Here is a 17,435-nt window from a genome sequence, read left to right on the forward strand (position 1 = left end):
AGGGAACTTTTGGGTCAAATTATTTAAAAAATCCCCCAAAACAAATGATGTTCACATGCACGAACAGTTGCTGTGCCCTCAGGAGCTTGAGCTGGCCTGTCAGCCCACTCCGTCTTCCTTTTAAACGGACAGTTTTCTGCCCAGCTGGACATCACTGGGGTTTGGTGCAAATATCCTTTAAACAGGTGGATATTTACATTTTTGCTCAGGGAACTTTAAACGCAGTATCAACAGACACTACAGTTACAAATATAAGATACTGAGCCCTTTCAGTCTACTGTGGAGACTAATGATTTAGTGTTGATATATGAAATACTCGGTAATTACTGCATATTTCTTGTAGTTATTTTATATGTTGCACTTCCTTTTTGGTGTAAGTAGAAACCGTGTCTTTGCAGGTTTCAGTCTCTGCAGTTTTCAGTCTTTGGACAGTTCTGACCTGTTCAGTCAGTCCGTTTGTTTCACACCTCTATATTAAACAGCATCATGTGTGTACTATGCCTTATTTACAATGGTAGGAACCCAGTTTGGCTTAAAAAAATCCATCCTGAAAACCAACAGAATATAGAGTGTGTGCATGTGCATGTTTCTGCTTTATCGTATGTTTCGGAGAGCAGGGGAATATATAAGACTGCGGGAGGGAAACCTTGATGGATGCTGCACCATTAGTGAGCCATCCAGGCTTTCTGTAGCAGGCAAATGACACGGTCGAGATGCAGAAACCCCCCTGCAGGACCCCTACTGATGTGAGCCTGGAAACAGAGTAAGCGATAGGGGGAGAGGGAGATGACTGTGTGATTTAATGTAAGGAAGCGAAGCAGCGTTCAAATTGATAAAGAGAGCAAGAGAAGCAGGAAGAGAAAGAGAGGAGACGAGCGCTGTATCACGGCGGAGCAGAGAATCCAAGGGTGGAGTGGAGCGCTGCTACGCCTCTTCTATTCTGTGCATGGGAGGAGAAAGCGGGAAGTTGACAGCTGAAGCTTACCTCAGCAAATACCGCAGCAGATACCAGCCAAAAGGCTGCCTCCTCCTCATCCTCCTCCTCCTCCTCCATTGTGCTGTCTGCTTGCCAGGAGAATAAACCATCTGCTTAGCCGCTTCTCTTCATTTTCTTTATTTTCTTAGTTCCACTCCCCTTTTACATTTCCCTCCACCCCTTGTTGTTGGGTTTCCACACAGGGATGCGGACTCAGCAGGGCTCGGAGGGGGGCGTGCCGCTGCCAGGGGGCAGTTGTGGTAGTAGCGGCAGCGGCAGCTCTGGGCTGTCACCGGGCTCTGAATCAGACGGCGGGAGCCCAACAGGCAGAGGGGTGGACGGCATGGTGGACGGAGGTCTCGGAGTGGGTGTATGCAAGGGTGGAGGTGGAGGAGGCAGCTTGGGCGGCACTTTGAGGGGGGTCCTGTCTCGCTATTGGAGTTTGGAAAGTCTGCACTCCACCACAGGTAAGTGGTAGTGTGTTATTCCGGATTGGATGGACTGGATACGCTTTGCGTGAGTGCATGTCGTTCCAGCTGTTCAGCTGACACCCACCGACGGTGACGGTGCAGTACTAATATATTTGGGTGGGCCGGCTGCCGGCTGCTTTAGTCGTGCAGAGAGAGGCAGAAAATGCCAGCAGCTCTGTGTCCTGCTGTGCCCTTTCTTATGGTCTGAAATGTGTGTCCTTGTCTGCCACACAAAGGACCTCAGCTGTGGAAATGCTTGTTGCACTTAATGCTGCACTGAACTCTGCACTCGAGCTGGGATCACTGGGATCACTGGGATCGTCTGTCCAAACTGGCACTGATGACATGTTTTTGGAAAGTCCCGTATGATAAGGCAGGAAGAGGCTTGACTTTTATGCTTGATTCAAACTGTCAGGCTTCTAATCTGATGTGAGAAATACAATTATAGCTTTAACCTTATTATACACACTGTGTTTTATTGCAACAAAAGAGTCTCTGATGATGAACCAGATGTTATCTTTGTTGGTATTTTTAGTATTCTTTGAGGGACTAAAAATAGTTCAAGACATGTTTAGTAGCCTAAGCATGATGAAAAATATTGAGAGTGTTATTAAACGTTTAGCCCAAAAGTCTGACGCACTTGTCTTTGCATGCACTCGTGTTCCTGTCAGCAGCGTGTGCTCACATACTTTGTACTGTTGTTAAATGCTAAACATGAGCTGCTCATGCTGTGGCGTGTAGCCGGGCTCTCCCTCTTCAAAATGGCATCTCGTTGGTTGTTGTGACTCCCAGTTGTTGTCATTCCGGCTTTGTTTTTCCAGCTGTGTGCTTGTGCATGTGTGTGTGTGTGTGTGTGTGGCCCAGCTGTTGCTCATGTTGAGCTGACCTAAATCTGTAAACACAGTGACATTATGGGACATGTCTTCATTATAAGAATGAAACAGCCAGTGATGTTCTGGCTGTTTGTGAGCTCGCCCTATCTCATTGGCTAAGCTGGGTTGGGCCCAGATGGACCACCTGGGAAACACCACCAGATGTTTTAAGCTTGGCTCTGGCTTGTGCAATGGAGCAGGTCATCTACTAATCAGAAGGTTGGTGGTTTGATCCCTGGCAGTCTGTATGGGTAAGATACTCAACCCGAGTTGCTCTCTGATGCGTCCACTGGAGTATGAATGTGGGTGACTGTTAGAAGAAAAAGCATAGAAAGAAAGTGCTTGTGTGAATGAGGCAGGCTCTATAAAGTGCTCAGGTAGAGCAGAAGGGAGATAGGAACGACTCCGGGGTAATTTAGGAAGTATTTATTGTTACTCTTGGACTTGTTGGTTGTCAACAGAATTATTTCTCTTAAAGTATCATGAAGAAATTCAAGAGCTACACAGTACAGAAGAAAAGATTTCAAAGACGTTAAAAACCAAAACTAGTGGGACGTGTTGGAATTGTACTCAAAGATTACAAGAAAGAGAAACTCTGCTTCTGCACAGGAGGCACCTTTAACCCTCACGTTAATAATAATAATAATAATACATTTTATTTGAAAGCGCCTTTCAAAACACTCAAGGTCGCTGTACACAGTAGAATAAAGTTTACAGAATCATAAAAGCATGAGACATAAACAAATAAAATAGGAGAGGTTATGTGGGATAAGCTATTGAACGTTGTGGTCATTTGGTGTTAAACAATTTCAAAAACAACCATTAAGACTCACCATAAAAACTATAATAATAGATACATTATCACTACTTGTTGTGTTAGATCTTTGTATCAACTTATGTTCTTGTGAACTTTACAGTTTCTGCAGGTCTCATTAATCTGAGCTTAGATCATTTTCACTCTAAGAAGGATCAGTTGAATCACAGTAAACTGATCATCAGAGACTGTGGCTGAAAGTTTGCATGAATATTTGTTTTGAAACCATTTAAAGGTTTTATACAGTCACATAAAGTAACACCTGCGTTACTTTTACACCTACTTGTGTAAAGAGTAAATTATCCCCAGACCATACTTCGTTCTGACACAGCTTGTGACTAAGAGCATAGGAGATGAAGGAACTGTCCCTTGAGACGTCCAATCAGTCTCCAGAACCACAAACCTCTCTTGGTTCTTTCACCAACACTATCAGTGGGTTTCCCAGTATAAACCTACATGTTCCAAGCATAACATTAACCATAAACCTTTATGCCACATTTACACTGCTTGCTTGGCTGTTTGAAAGGGCAGTGTCCCCTAAAGCAACCAGACCGAACTTCTCTCATCACAGCCATTTTTGTCTTGTTGACCACGACCTGGTCTTGTATCTGTCAAAGCAAATCACCTGTAACAACATGAACATTTTCTGGAGTGACACGATGGCCTGAAAAAATTGTCCGAGTGGACTCTGCATCCCATAAACTGCTGGTAGAGTCCTTTCTGGATCTGTACTCACCACTCAAATCAAAGACTCATGCATGCGTTTCCCCTGTTTCCCCTTCAAGTTGGTCAAGTTTACCAGTATGGCTTTGACTGAGGACTGAGTCCAGAACAGTTCAAAGCAGGATGTGATGTCATCAATCCTGATGACAGTGTCAGCTGAAAGCCTACCTTCATTCTCGGGTGGGGAAGAGTTCCCATTCTTTCACTTGAATGTGAGATCAGCCTCTGCATGGCCATTCTCTTCATCACTGGATTCCTCCTCATCAATCCTTTCTTGGTGGGGTCAGATTATATTCCGTGTCAACTTCTAAAACTTCCTCATCTAATCCATCCTCACTGTCATCAAATATGAGAGCCGCACTGACCTGCCATGATGTTGCCACACAGAGAGTGTGAGCAAGGCCCCCTGAAAGCATCATGCAGCAAAGCTGTGAGAAAAGTTCAATGTTGACACAATGTTGCAACTCTCTGTGAGAGCTGCCAACACAGGAGCTGTTCCTGTGGAGGAGAAAGTGTTTGTATGTGTAAATATGAGTGTACACATGCTTGTGTTTGCCTGTATGACCATCTGACAGATAGCGATGCACCTGAACTCTGTTATTTACACTAATTATTGTCTGTCCATGTCTTTCTCTTCTTTTATTGTACGTTGTATGAACATAAAACAGGAAAAGGTTTGCATAGACAGAAACAAGAAAGAAGGCAACTGGAAAAGATGAAAACACAAAGAACAAAGCCAAAACATGTATATATGTTTGTATGTCATGTTTGTTGGCTACGAGGATAATAACCACAGTAATAACACTATCACCATCACTATTACTACTACTAACATTTAATTCAATTCAATTTTCAATTCAGTTTTATTTACACAGCGCCAAACCACAACAACGGTCGCCTCAAGCTGCTTTATACTGTAAGGTCGACCCTACAATAACACGTACAGAGCAAAACCCGACAATCATATGACCCCCTATGAGCAGCACTTTGGCGACAGTGGGAAGGAAAAACTCCCTTTTAACAGGAAGTTGAGGTGTGTCATCTGACAAGGATGCCTCCTGGGCTCCTCTGGGTGAGGTGCTCCAGGCATGTCCCACCGGGAGGTGGTACTGCACCGCTCTGTTCTAGATGACTTAGCACTGCTTTGGGTTACCCCCGGACCCTAAGGAGGGAGCCTGTTTATTAGGGGAGAAGGACACTGATCTAGTTGATGATGAATCTACATTGGTGACCTGGCTTGCCTTCCTAAATCACCTGGTCCACATGTGGTCTAGGTCTTACCCACACAGATGCTGAGAAATCAGCAAGAGGGAAAAAAAGAAGACAAAAGGGAGAAAGGATAAAAAAATGAATTAAAATAAGTTAACACTAATCAATACATTAAAAAGGAATTCCAGGGTGGGGCCAAGGTATTTATTTGTTTAACTAAAACATATTGTAGTATTCAAAACATGTGCATGGTTTCAGCCTATAGTGAAGCACAGTGATGGAGGGATTCTGGATAATCTCTCAGTCACAGCATGTAAACTATAGGACTGGGTGACACACCCATGTGGTGTGAAGGTCATTGCCTGAGCTCCCTGAAGTGCACTGTGAACAAGTGGCAATGCTACCCAAAGCCATTTGAAACATTTTCCTTTGAGGTGGGTCCTGTGGATTGTTTTATAAAGTGTAAATAGTAGGTGTGCATTTTTGGTCAGAAAATGTTACTGCACATTTCTGTCCAGAGGTCAGCGCTGGAAGAGTACTCCAGGTCCCCATTTGTATGGTGATATATAACACATGATCGATACATCAATATTGGAAAATTGTAGTTTGGAAGTTATTTTTCTGGGGTGAGTGATTTTCATGGTCTCTTCAGTTAATCTGGAGGGAAGTAGTTTGTTTGCATTCCACCAGGCCGTCAGAGTTACACTGATAGTAATGTAGTTTGTTTTAGTACAGAAATGTAGGAAAGAGAGACTAAAACTGAAAAATGGTTGAGGTCAATTTTTCATACAGCACCAAATCACAACAATGGTCGCCTCAAGGCGCTTTGTATTGTAAGAGCCAACAATAATACAAGTTGAGTTGGTTTTGTGCTATATTTACCTGGGTGAAGTGCACAGTGTTTTTATCTGAGCATCCAAAAGCCAGTCTGTGTAGGTTGAAGTGTCCAGTTAACTGTATCAAACTCCTCTATGCATCTAATGCTAGTATGATTATTATGGTATGGTGTTTAGAGGTAAGTTATGAAGTTGATTAATCTGTCATTTCAGGTTTTCATAAAGCTGGTTTGATCTGGATGTATTCATGTTTGGGTAACGTTTTCTTTTTTAGTAGCTAGAGCTTTAGTGATTATTTTAATGTCTGTATTTATTAATGAGAGAGAGCGATATGTTGGTTAGTTTTTAGTTGGAGAGTCATAATATCGCTTGGTATTATTTGTGTCATTACTTTGTGTGATCATTCAATTCAATTCAATTCAATTCAATTTTATTTATATAGCGCCAAATCACAACAAATGTCGCCTCAAGGCGCTTCATAGATACAGAGAAAAGCCCAACAATCATATGACCCCCTATGAGCAAGCACTTTGGCGACAGTGGGAAGGAAAAACTCCCTTTTAACAGGAAGAAACCTCCGGCAGAACCAGGCTCAGGGAGGGGCGGCCATCTGCTGTGATTGGTTGGGGTGAGAGAAGGAAGACAGGATAAAAGACATGCTGTGGAAGAGAGACAGAGATTAATAACAGATATGATTCAATACAGAGAGGTCTGTTAACACATAGTGAGTGAGAAAGGTGACTGGAAAGGAAAAACTCAATGCATCATGGGAATCCCCCGGCAGCCTACATCTATTGCAGCATAACTAAGGGAGGATTCAGGGTCACCTGGTCCAGCCCTAACTATATGCTTTAGCAAAAAGGAAAGTTTGAAGCCTAATCTTAAAAGTAGAGATAGTGTCTGTCTCCCGAATCCAAACTGGAAGCTGGTTCCACAGAAGAGGGGCCTGAAAACTGAAGGCTCTCCCTCCCATTCTACTTTTAAATACTCTAGGAACAACAAGTAGGCCTGCAGAGCGAGAGCGAAGTGCTCTAATAGGGTAATATGGTACTACAAGGTCATTAAGATAAGATGGGGCCTGATTATTTAAGACCTTGTATGTGAGGAGCAGGATTTTGAATTCAATTCTGGATTTAACAGGAAGCCAATGAAGGGAAGCCAAAACAGGAGAAATATGCTCTCTCTTTCTAGTCCCTGTCAGTACTCTTGCTGCAGCATTTTGGATTAACTGAAGGCTTTTCAGTGAGTTTTTTGGACATCCTGATAATAATGAATTGCAGTAGTCCAGCCTGGAAGTAATAAATGCATGAACTAGTTTTTCAGCATCACTCTGAGACAGGATATTTCTAATTTTAGAGATGTTGCGCAAATGGAAGAACGCAGTCTTACATATTTGTTTAATATGTGCGTTGAAGGACATATCCTGGTCAAAAATGACTCCAAGGTTCCTCACAGTGTTACTGGAGGCCAAGGTAATGCCATCCAGAGTAAGAATCTGGTTAGATACCATATTTCTAAGCTTTTCAGCGCCGAGTACAATGACCTCAGTTTTATCTGAGTTAAGAAGCAGAAAGTTAGTGGCCATCCAAGTCTTTATGTCTTTAAGACATTCCTGCAGTTTAACTAATTGGTGTGTGTTATCTAGCTTTATGGACAGATAGAGCTGGGTGTCATCTGCATAGCAGTGAAAATGTATGCTATGTCTTCTAATGATGCTGCCTAGGGGAAGCATGTATAATGTAAACAGAATTGGTCCTAGCACTGAACCCTGTGGAACTCCATAATTAACCTCAGTGTGTGAAGAGGACTCTCCATTTACATGCACAAATTGGAGTCTATTAGATAGATACGATACAAACCACTGCAGTGCAATACCTGTAATACCTACAGCATGTTCTAATCGCTCTAATAGGATATTATGGTCGACAGTATCGAATGCTGCACTAAGGTCAAGAAGGACAAGCACAGAGATGAGTCCACTGTCAGAGGCCATAAGAAGATCATTTGTAACCTTCACTAAAGCTGTTTCTGTGCTGTGATGAACTCTGAAACCTGACTGAAACTCTTCAAATAAACCATTCCTCTGCAGATGATCTGTTAGCTGTTTGACAACTACTCTTTCAAGGATTTTTGATATGAAAGGAAGGTTGGAGATTGGCCTATAATTAGCTAAGACTGCTGGGTCTAGAGATGGCTTTTTGAGTAAAGGTTTAACTGCAGCCACCTTGAAGGCCTGTGGTACATAGCCGATTATTAGAGATAGGTTGATCATATATAAGATCGAAGAATTAATCAATGGCAGGACTTCTTTGAGCAGTTTTGTAGGAATGGGGTCTAAAAGACACGTTGATGGTTTGGAGGAAGTAATTATTGAAGTTAACTCAGAAAGATCGATTGGAGAAAAAGAGTCTAACTTAACATCAATGGAACTAAGAGTAGCTGTAGATAATATTACATCTGTGGGATGATTATTGGTAATTTTTTCTCTAATGATAAAAATTTTATTTGTGAAGAAGTTCATGAAGTCATCACGAGTTAACGTTAAAGGGATGGTTGGCTCAAAAGAGCTCTGACTTTTTGTCAGCCTGGCTACAGTGCTGAAGAGAAACCTGGGGTTGTTCTTATTTTCTTCAATCAGTGATGAATAGTAAGATGTTCTGGCTTTGCGGAGGGCTTTCTTATAAAGCAACAAACTATTTCTCCAGGCTAAATGATGATCCTCTAAATTTGTGACACGCCATTTCCTCTCCAGATTACGAGTCATCTGCTTTAGGGTACGTGTTTGAGAATTATACCACGGGGTGAGGTACTTCTGATTAGAGACCTTAGTTTTCACTGGAGCTACAGTATCCAGAGTCGTACGTAGTGAGGAGGTGAAATTATTAACAAGATAATCGACCTCTGTTGGGGTAGCGTTCAGATAGCTGCTCTGCTCTGTGTTGGTACAGGGCATTGACGATGATAACAGTGGCTGGATTATATTCTTAAACTTAGTTACAGCGCTTTCAGAAAGACATCTACTTTGATAAAGTCCACTCTCCACTGCTGCGTAATCAATTATTGTAAATGTAAATGTTATCAAGAAATGATCAGACAGGAGAGGGTTTTCAGGAAACACTGTTAAATGTTCAGTTTCTATGCCATATGTTAAAACAAGATCTAGAGTGTGATTAAAGTGGTGGGTGGGTTCTTTTACATTTTGAGAGAAACCAATTGAGTCTAACAACAGATTAAATGCCATGTTGAGGCTGTCATTTTTAGCATCAACATGGATGTTAAAATCACCCACAATAATTATTTTATCTGAGCTCAGAACTAAATTAGATATAAAGTCTGAGAAATCAGACAGAAACTCTGTGTAAGGCCCAGGTGGACGATAGATGATAACAAGTAAGACTGGTTTCTGAGTTTCACAGCTGGCGTGGACAATGTTAAGCATCAGGCTTATAAATGAATTAAAAGTCTGTCTTGGTCTTTCATTAATTAATAGACTGGTGTGAAAAATTGCTGCCACACCGCCCCCTCGACCTGTGCTTCGAGATTTCTGGTAGTTAGAATGACTCGGGGGTGTTGATTCATTTAAACTAACATAATCATCCTGCTGCAACCAGGTTTCTGTAAGGCAGAGTAAATCAATTTGTTGATCAATTATTAAGTCATGTACTAACAGAGACTTGGAAGAGAGAGACCTAATATTTAATAGTCCACATTTCACTGTTTTACTCTTTGGTTCAGATGTGGATACTGTATTGTTCTTTCTTTGTAAATGTTTAAGTTGTTTGTTGCTGGTTTTTAGTTTGTTTTTTGTCTTTTTGGAAGCTGACACAGTCTCTATGGAGATGGGTTTTTGGGGGGGTAGCAGGAGGAGAGAAGCTGCAGAGAGGCGTGTAAGACTGCAACTCTGCTTCCTGGTCCCAACTCTGGATAGTCATGTTTTGAGGGGTTTAATAAATTTGTCGATATTTCTAGAAATGAGAGCTGCTCCATCCAAAGTGGGATGGATGCCATCTCTCCTAACAAGACCAGGTTTCCTCCAGAAGGTTTGCCAATTATCTATGAAGCCCACATCATTTCTGGGACACCACTCAGACAGCCAGCAATTTAAGGAGAACATGCGGCTAAACATGTCACTCCTGGTCTGAATCATGACAACATGATTTGGCAGAAGTGTTTATAAAATTGTGATCCATTGTGATTTCATATTTGGCATTCACTAAGTGCTTTATGGAGTTCATCTATAGTAATAGGTTCATCTAACATGTCTGCTTGCTTTTTGGAAAGTCTGGGTCAATCTAAGTTTTCATTGAAAGTTTTCTACTATGGGTTGTGGTCAGAAGAGTATAGCTGGCTATAAAAGGTTTTAAATATATTAATAATATTGAAAGTGTTTTGAAAAATCCCATTCCCTAAGTATGATTGAGTGGATTGTTGTAAGGGAGTTACTGAGGCAGAGAAAGCAACGCGTGAGAGGGATTGATGGAAAAATAAGTCTCTGGATGAAGGGTTGTTTTTCCTCCAGCTGTCATTGAGACCAGAATGATTCATATATTGTTTGATGATATCTGTGAAACACCGAAGTCTTAAGCTACCAGGCGAGTGTGACCGGTCCAGTGTGGGACTGATAACTGTATTGAAGTGTCCAGATGGGTCATTATTTCGACTAGCATGAATGTTTTATTTTCCTAACCTTCCACCTGGATCAATATGACTGAAGTACGTTACTCCCACAGAGTAGTGTTCTGGTGGAGCGGAAATTGAGTCTTACTAATTTAGAAGATCATCATTTAGCCTGGAGAAATAGTTTTCTGCTTTATAATAAAAAAAAGCTCTCTGTGAAGCCAGACAATGTCCTAATATTCTCACTGATTGAAGAAAATAAGAACAACCCCAGGTTTCTCTTCAGCTCTGTAGCCAGGCTGACAAACAGTCAGAGCTCTATTGAGCTAACCATCCCTTTAACGTTAACTAGTGATGACTTCATGAACTTCTTCACAAATAACATTTTAACCATTAGAAAACAAATTACTCAAAATCATCCCACAGATGTAATATTATCTACAGCTACTCTTAGTACCATTGATGTTAAGTTAGACTTTCTCCAATTGATCTTTCTGAGTTAACTTCAATAATTACTTCCTCCAAACCATCAACGTGTCTTTTAGACCCCATTCCTACAAAACTGCTCAAAGAAGTCCTGCCATTGATTAATTCTTCGATCTTATATATGATCAACCTATCTCTAATAATCGGCTATGTACCACAGGCCTTCAAGGTGGCTGCAGTTAAACCTTTACTCAAAAAGCCATCTCTAGACCCAGCAGTCTTAGCTAATTATAGGCCAATCTCCAACCTTCCTTTCATATCAAAAATCCTTGAAAGAGTAGTTGTCAAACAGCTAACAGATCATCTGCAGAGGAATGGTTTATTTGAAGAGTTTCAGTCAGGTTTCAGAGTTCATCACAGCACAGAAACAGCTTTAGTGAAGGTTACAAATGATCTTCTTATGGCCTCTGACAGTGGACTCATCTCTGTGCTTGTCCTTCTTGACCTTAGTGCAGCGTTCGATACTGTCGACCATAATATCCTATTAGAGCGATTAGAACATGCTGTAGGTATTACAGGTACTGTGCTGCAGTGGTTTGTATCATATCTATCTAATAGACTCCAATTTGTGCATGTAAATGGAGAGTCCTCTTCACACTCTGAGGTTAATTATGGAGTTCCACAGGGTTCAGTGCTAGGACCAATTCTGTTTACATTATACATGCTTCCCCTAGGCAGCATCATTAGAAGACATAGCATACATTTTAACTGCTATGCAGATGACACCCAGCTCTATCTTTCCATGAAGCCAGATAAGAGTCAGTTTTGACCAGGATACAGTATGTCTTTCAGTGCACATGTTAAACAAACATATTAGACTTTCTGCTACTTAAGTAATATCTCTAAAATGAAAAATCCCACAGAACCTTCAGTTGATTGCTTTGGCAAATTGCTGCAGGAAGACACTAGAAAGAGAGAGCATATTTCAGGAGAAATTGGCTCCTCCTTGTTGATTCTGAGTTGATTCTGGAAACCCTTCCAGTTTGGATTACGGAGACAGACACCCTCTCCACTTTTAAATTAGGCTTAAAACTTTTCTTTGTGATAAAGCATATAGTTGGATCAGGGGACTCTGGATCCTCCCTCAGCTATGCTTCATGTACAGGGTGGGCCATTTATATGGATACACCGTAATAAAATGGGAATGGTTGGTGATATTAAAGTCCTGTTTGTGGCACATTAGTATATGTGAGGGGGCAAACTCCTCAAGATGGGTGGTGACCATGGTGGCCATTTAGAAGTCGGCCATCTTGGATACAACTTTTGTTTTTGCAATAGGAAGAGGGCCATGTGACACATCAGACTTATTGGTAATGTCACAAGAAAAACAATGGTGTGCTTGGTTTCAACGTAACTTTATTCTTTCATGGGTTATTTACAAGTTTCTCTTTGTTCACAGCCATTGACATTTCGAAGAGGTTAACACGTGAGGAGTGGATCAAAATTGTGTTGATATCTGGTGAATGCAGTAACCGGGTCACTGCAGCAGATTTCAATGCAAGACACCCTACGAGACCACCCATCTCCCATGCTACAGTTAGCAAACTGCTTGCTAAGTTTTGTGAAACTGGTTCAGTGTTGGATTTGCCAAAATGTGGATGCAAGAAAACTGTCACTAATGAAGAAACATCAGTGTCTGTCCTAGCTTCATTCAGCAAGAGCCCACAGCGTAGCACTCGCTGCATGTCACTGGAGAGTGGCATTAGTCGAACATCCCTTCGGCGGATATTAGCTACTCACAAATGGCACCCTTACAAACTCCAGCTACTGCAGCATCTCAACGAGGATGACCCAGATCGGCACAGAATTTGCAGAATGGGCAAAACAAAAATTGGAACAGGACCCTCAGTTCACGCAGAAGATTTTGTTCAGTGATGAGACAAACTTTTATGTGAATGGTGAAGTTAACAAACAAAACCACCGCTATTGGTCTGACACTAACCCACATTGGATGGATCCTCCAAGACTGTTGGACAACAAAAGTGATGGTTTGGTGTGGTATATGGGGTACAACGATAGTGGGTCCATTCTTCATCAATGGAAACCTCAAGGCCACTGGATATTTAAATTGCTACATGATGATGTGTTTCCCTCTTTGTGCACTGAAGCTGGCACGTTCCCTGAGTTTTTCCAGCAAGATGGTGCAACACCACATTATGGGTGCCGGGTCCGAGCATTCCTAGATGAACAGTTTCCTGGAAAGTGGATTGGTCATCGTGGGCCAGTTGAATGGCCCCCACGGTCTCCTGATCTGACCCCCTTAGACTTTTATCTTTGGGGTCATCTGAAGGCAATTGTCTATGGTGTGAAGATACGAGATGTGCAGCACCTGAAACTACGGATACTGGATGCCTGTGCTGGCATTTCTCCTGCGGTGTTGCTATCAGTGTGTGAAGAGTGGGAGAAGAGGGTTGCATTGACAATCCAACACAATGGGCAGCACATTGAACACATTTTATAAGTGGTCAGAAACTTGTAAATAACTCATGAAAGAATAAAGTTACGTTGAAACCAAGCACACCATTGTTTTTCTTGTGACATTACCAATAAGTTTGATGTGTCACATGGCCCTCTTCCTCCTGAAAAAACAAAAGTTGTATCCAAGATGGCCGACTTCTAAATGGCCACCATGGTCACCACCCATCTTGAGGAGTTTGCCCCCTCACATATACTAATGTGCCACAAACAGGACTTTAATATCACCAACCATTCCCATTTTATTACGGTGTATCCATATAAATGGCCCACCCTGTAGATTGGATGTTGATTATACCCTACTGTGAATTCCTATTGCCAGTATTTGGCCCTACCTAATATTGGCACCTAGATGTCTCCAGATTTATGCTGGACGCATCTTTCCATCTAAGTTTGGTGGGCTGCCATGACTACGTCCTTTCGATGAAAACTCAAAAGCTTCGAAATTTAATGTCACCAAGGTCTTTAAATTGTACTCACTGAAGATCACGTTGATCTAATTAAATCCTTAGGAGGTGTTTGTGCCTGAAATTAGTGAAAAATGCTGCTAAAATTACACATTAAATTCAAAATGACTGACTTCCTGTTGGATTTAGAATATGGTTGACATAGACAATGTATAATAATAATAATAATACATTTTATTTATAGGCACCTTTCAGACCCTCAGGGTCACCTTACAACACGAGAACAACAACAGCAATAAAATATAATAAACATGGCAAAACAAAATTTAGACATAAGGTTAAAAAAAAGTAAAAGTAAAAAAGTATCTTTGAGTTACAGCAGTTTAGTCTTTAATGGCGAAATATCGAAAGTTGTCTCCAGGGATAACGTCCTTTGGCGAAACCTCACAGTTGAAGGCTTTGTATGTGAATAGAGGAATTTTGATGTTTATCCCTGGAAAGTAGCGGGAGAATATGAGAATTACAATTGCTCTTCCTAGTTTCTTCATACTTCATTCATACTCTTGCCGTGGTGTTTCAGATCAACTGGATGCTTTTCATGGATCAACTTTTAGGATAAACTGTCAGTAAGGAAATAAAAAAGCAAAGCTTTTGTATTTAAGAAGTAAAGGGAAGACCAGTTATTCAACATCAGTCAACTTTAACATGATTAACATGTGCAAATTAAAGCAGCAACTTCTAGAGATTTATTGGCATTAAATGGTCATCATAGTCAAAAATGACTCAGAGCTTCCTTGGAGGCCAAAGTAATGCTATCCACAGAAGTGTTTGTACTAGAGTTGCTAGATAGGACTGAGGACAGAGCTGTGCTCCCAGTTTTCTTTTCTTTGTGACTCCTTAAATCCCAAGTTAGCATGTATACTGCAGCTTTGAGATTTTTTTTCACTTGTGTCAAGGGTCAATTCAAAAAAGATGTTCATTTACCTGTTACTACCACACACCAAATCCGGTCGTTGGTACTTGCTGGCTTGTGTAGCCACTAGGTAACAAAAGCTCAACACTGCCCCCTAGCATCCTGGAGCACTTCTGTTGTCTTTTGTACGTGTTTTGTCTCTAGGGGCCACCGTAAATATACTTTTATTTATTCACTCCACATAAAATGTAATAAATAAATCATATAATACAAAAACCAACTATTCACATTTCAACTTTTAACTATTTAAATTTTCAGCTTTTTCCTTTTAAACAAATTTAACGTGAAACAACACAAAACACTGCAAACCACAACACAATTAAATATAAATTAAAATATGAAAACAAAAAGAAGATGCATATTCTCTGTCATATGGCCCTGCATGAATAAACTTTCTGAATCCTTTATCATCTGCAACTGAAAATAGTTGTGGATGATTACTATACCTTTAATGTGACCTTGTTGTCCCTGGCTCTCTCTCTCTCTCCCTCCGGCTCTGTTCCTGTGCTACTGAGTGTAACTACCGCCCCTCCCCCCTCTGCCCAGCGTAAAGCACAAGGCTCGCGTGCAGAGTGAAGTCGTTCACGTCAAAGACCCGGCTCTAAGAGCCGTTTCGTTCGCGACCGGCACATCACTACCACAGACACAAAGCCCTGACCTAAACCTTATGTTTCTTCAGTATATCTGATGCCTAACCCTAAACCACTTTGACCTGTTTTCTTCTCATACCTACTCTGTGCTTTGCTACCCCAATGAAAATAAAATCTCAGAAAATGCCAGAAAAGAGGTTGTGTGTAAACAAGTCTTTGTCCAATCTTTGCACTCATTCTCCTCTTTTGTGTTCCTGTGAATTAAAATAATGCCAGGTGGCTACAGTGTGGCACACTGTAGCATCCAAGCACACACTGGCGACTGTTCTCATCCATGAGCAAGTGAGGGGAAGGGGGAAAGGATGTCTGAAAGCATCCATCACAAAAATGGGAGGCACGGTGCTTTCTGGGAAATAGGTCACCATTAAAACAGCCATTTAGCCTGAGGTGTTTTTGTGCACTACTTATTCTGAAGTTACTTATCTTAGAGAAGGATGAGGGGACAGCGGACACGAACAGATAAATGCATCAGTGTTCTTAGTTTATTCATTTGTTACCTATTCTCTTATTATTACTCATTACAGTAGAATGTGACATAGATGATATGAACAGCATATATTCAGTAGCTATTTTAACCGAGTCTTACTTCTCTACATGAGATCTGGAGATTTTGTTGCTGATTAAATGAATCAGTCTCTCCAAAAGTATGTATCTGCTATGGCTAATCACGATTAATGTCGTTATAGCTATAGTATAGCGATATAAACTTAAATTGTCTGCTATTTAATATGTTATTTTTATGTTATGTTATTTTTCTATTTTTTGGACTTATGCCAGACGGATGGACAAAGAATGATAAATATTTGTTTAATATTTTACTGGCAGCAAAAAAAGCCATCACAATAAAATCGCTTTCTCCTGAGAGCCCAACTATGAACATGGACATCACGATGGACATTTACAGGACGGAGAAAATGACAGCAGATGTGAACTATGATGAAAGAAATGGATGGACTATATAAAACATGCAGGCCAGATTTTGATTTTGACTGTTAACTATTAGAAGACTAGAGGATATATTAGTTATATTAATGGAAACAAAAACTCCCTACATGCCTTTTTTTGTATTTTTATTTTATTTTTTTTCTTCTTTCATCCTTTTGTATGGATATTTTGTTTAAAAACAGGAAAAAAGGAAAAATACATGTAGTAACAAATTGCTGAAGTTGATGGTGATGATGTACAGTGATTCCTAAATGTCAATTAAAAGAAGTTATTTTGAGCTGGTGTGTTGAGTTAGTAAAACTTTGTTAAACTCTATTTTCTAAGTACACAAAGACACTAAAGTGTTTTTTATCACATGCCATATTCAGTTGCTCGCTTTTCATTTTACACTTTTAATCGTGTAATAGTTCATGTCCAGGTTTTACAGGGTGTTCTGTGACTCTGCTCATTAAAAAATAACTGATTTTAATTTGCCCATTTCCCTCTGTGGATAGCTCTGTATGTCTGCACAGCTGCTATTTTAGTTTTTAGTTCTGCCCAATTGTAAACAGATACGCTCTATGTGTTTTCCTCCATTGTTTCCAACTGTTCAACTTTAAATTAATCTTGGGAAAAGGAACTAAATCAGGTGATGAGCAAAGATTTTGTTGGTTTGGCCAAAAATCTCCTTTCTTTTTAATACACCGTGTGGTGGTAAATGCTATAGTTCAAGTGTTTTGCACTTGTGTTTCTGTGCAACTCTACACTGACATCTGCTCTGTGGTGGTTTTGGTGCACCACCCCAATAAACTTACAAAAGTGAGAAGGATGCTCCTGGTCATACTCCTGAACTAATGTGTCATCGTCCACTGACATCAGCTGATGACTGCTGTCTGTTTACTGTTCCCCTTGGTACAAAAGCACAAATGTTTATATTCATGTGATCAGAGCAGGACTTTTACAGAGTGATAAAAAATACCCAAGCTTTAAAAAGATGTATTCA

The 17,435-nt window shown here is 40.7% G+C and overlaps 1 protein-coding gene across 1 annotated transcript in view; it reads left to right on the forward strand.

Annotated features, from left to right (window-relative positions):
- The first annotated feature begins 786 nt into the window (after nt 1-786).
- The window catches only part of arhgef4 (Rho guanine nucleotide exchange factor 4), a 65,619-nt gene continuing 48,970 nt past the window's right edge, over nt 787-17,435 (forward strand). Inside the window, exon 1 of the mRNA XM_006805152.3 lies at nt 787-1,443. Within this exon, the coding sequence (XP_006805215.1) occupies nt 1,182-1,443 (262 nt within the window). The 5' untranslated portion in view covers nt 787-1,181. The remainder of the gene's footprint in view (nt 1,444-17,435) is intronic.

This window comes from Neolamprologus brichardi, chromosome 9 (genome assembly GCF_056152115.1).
Source record: "Neolamprologus brichardi isolate AB-2024 chromosome 9, ASM5615211v1, whole genome shotgun sequence".
Classification (NCBI taxonomy): Eukaryota; Metazoa; Chordata; class Actinopteri; order Cichliformes; family Cichlidae; genus Neolamprologus; species Neolamprologus brichardi.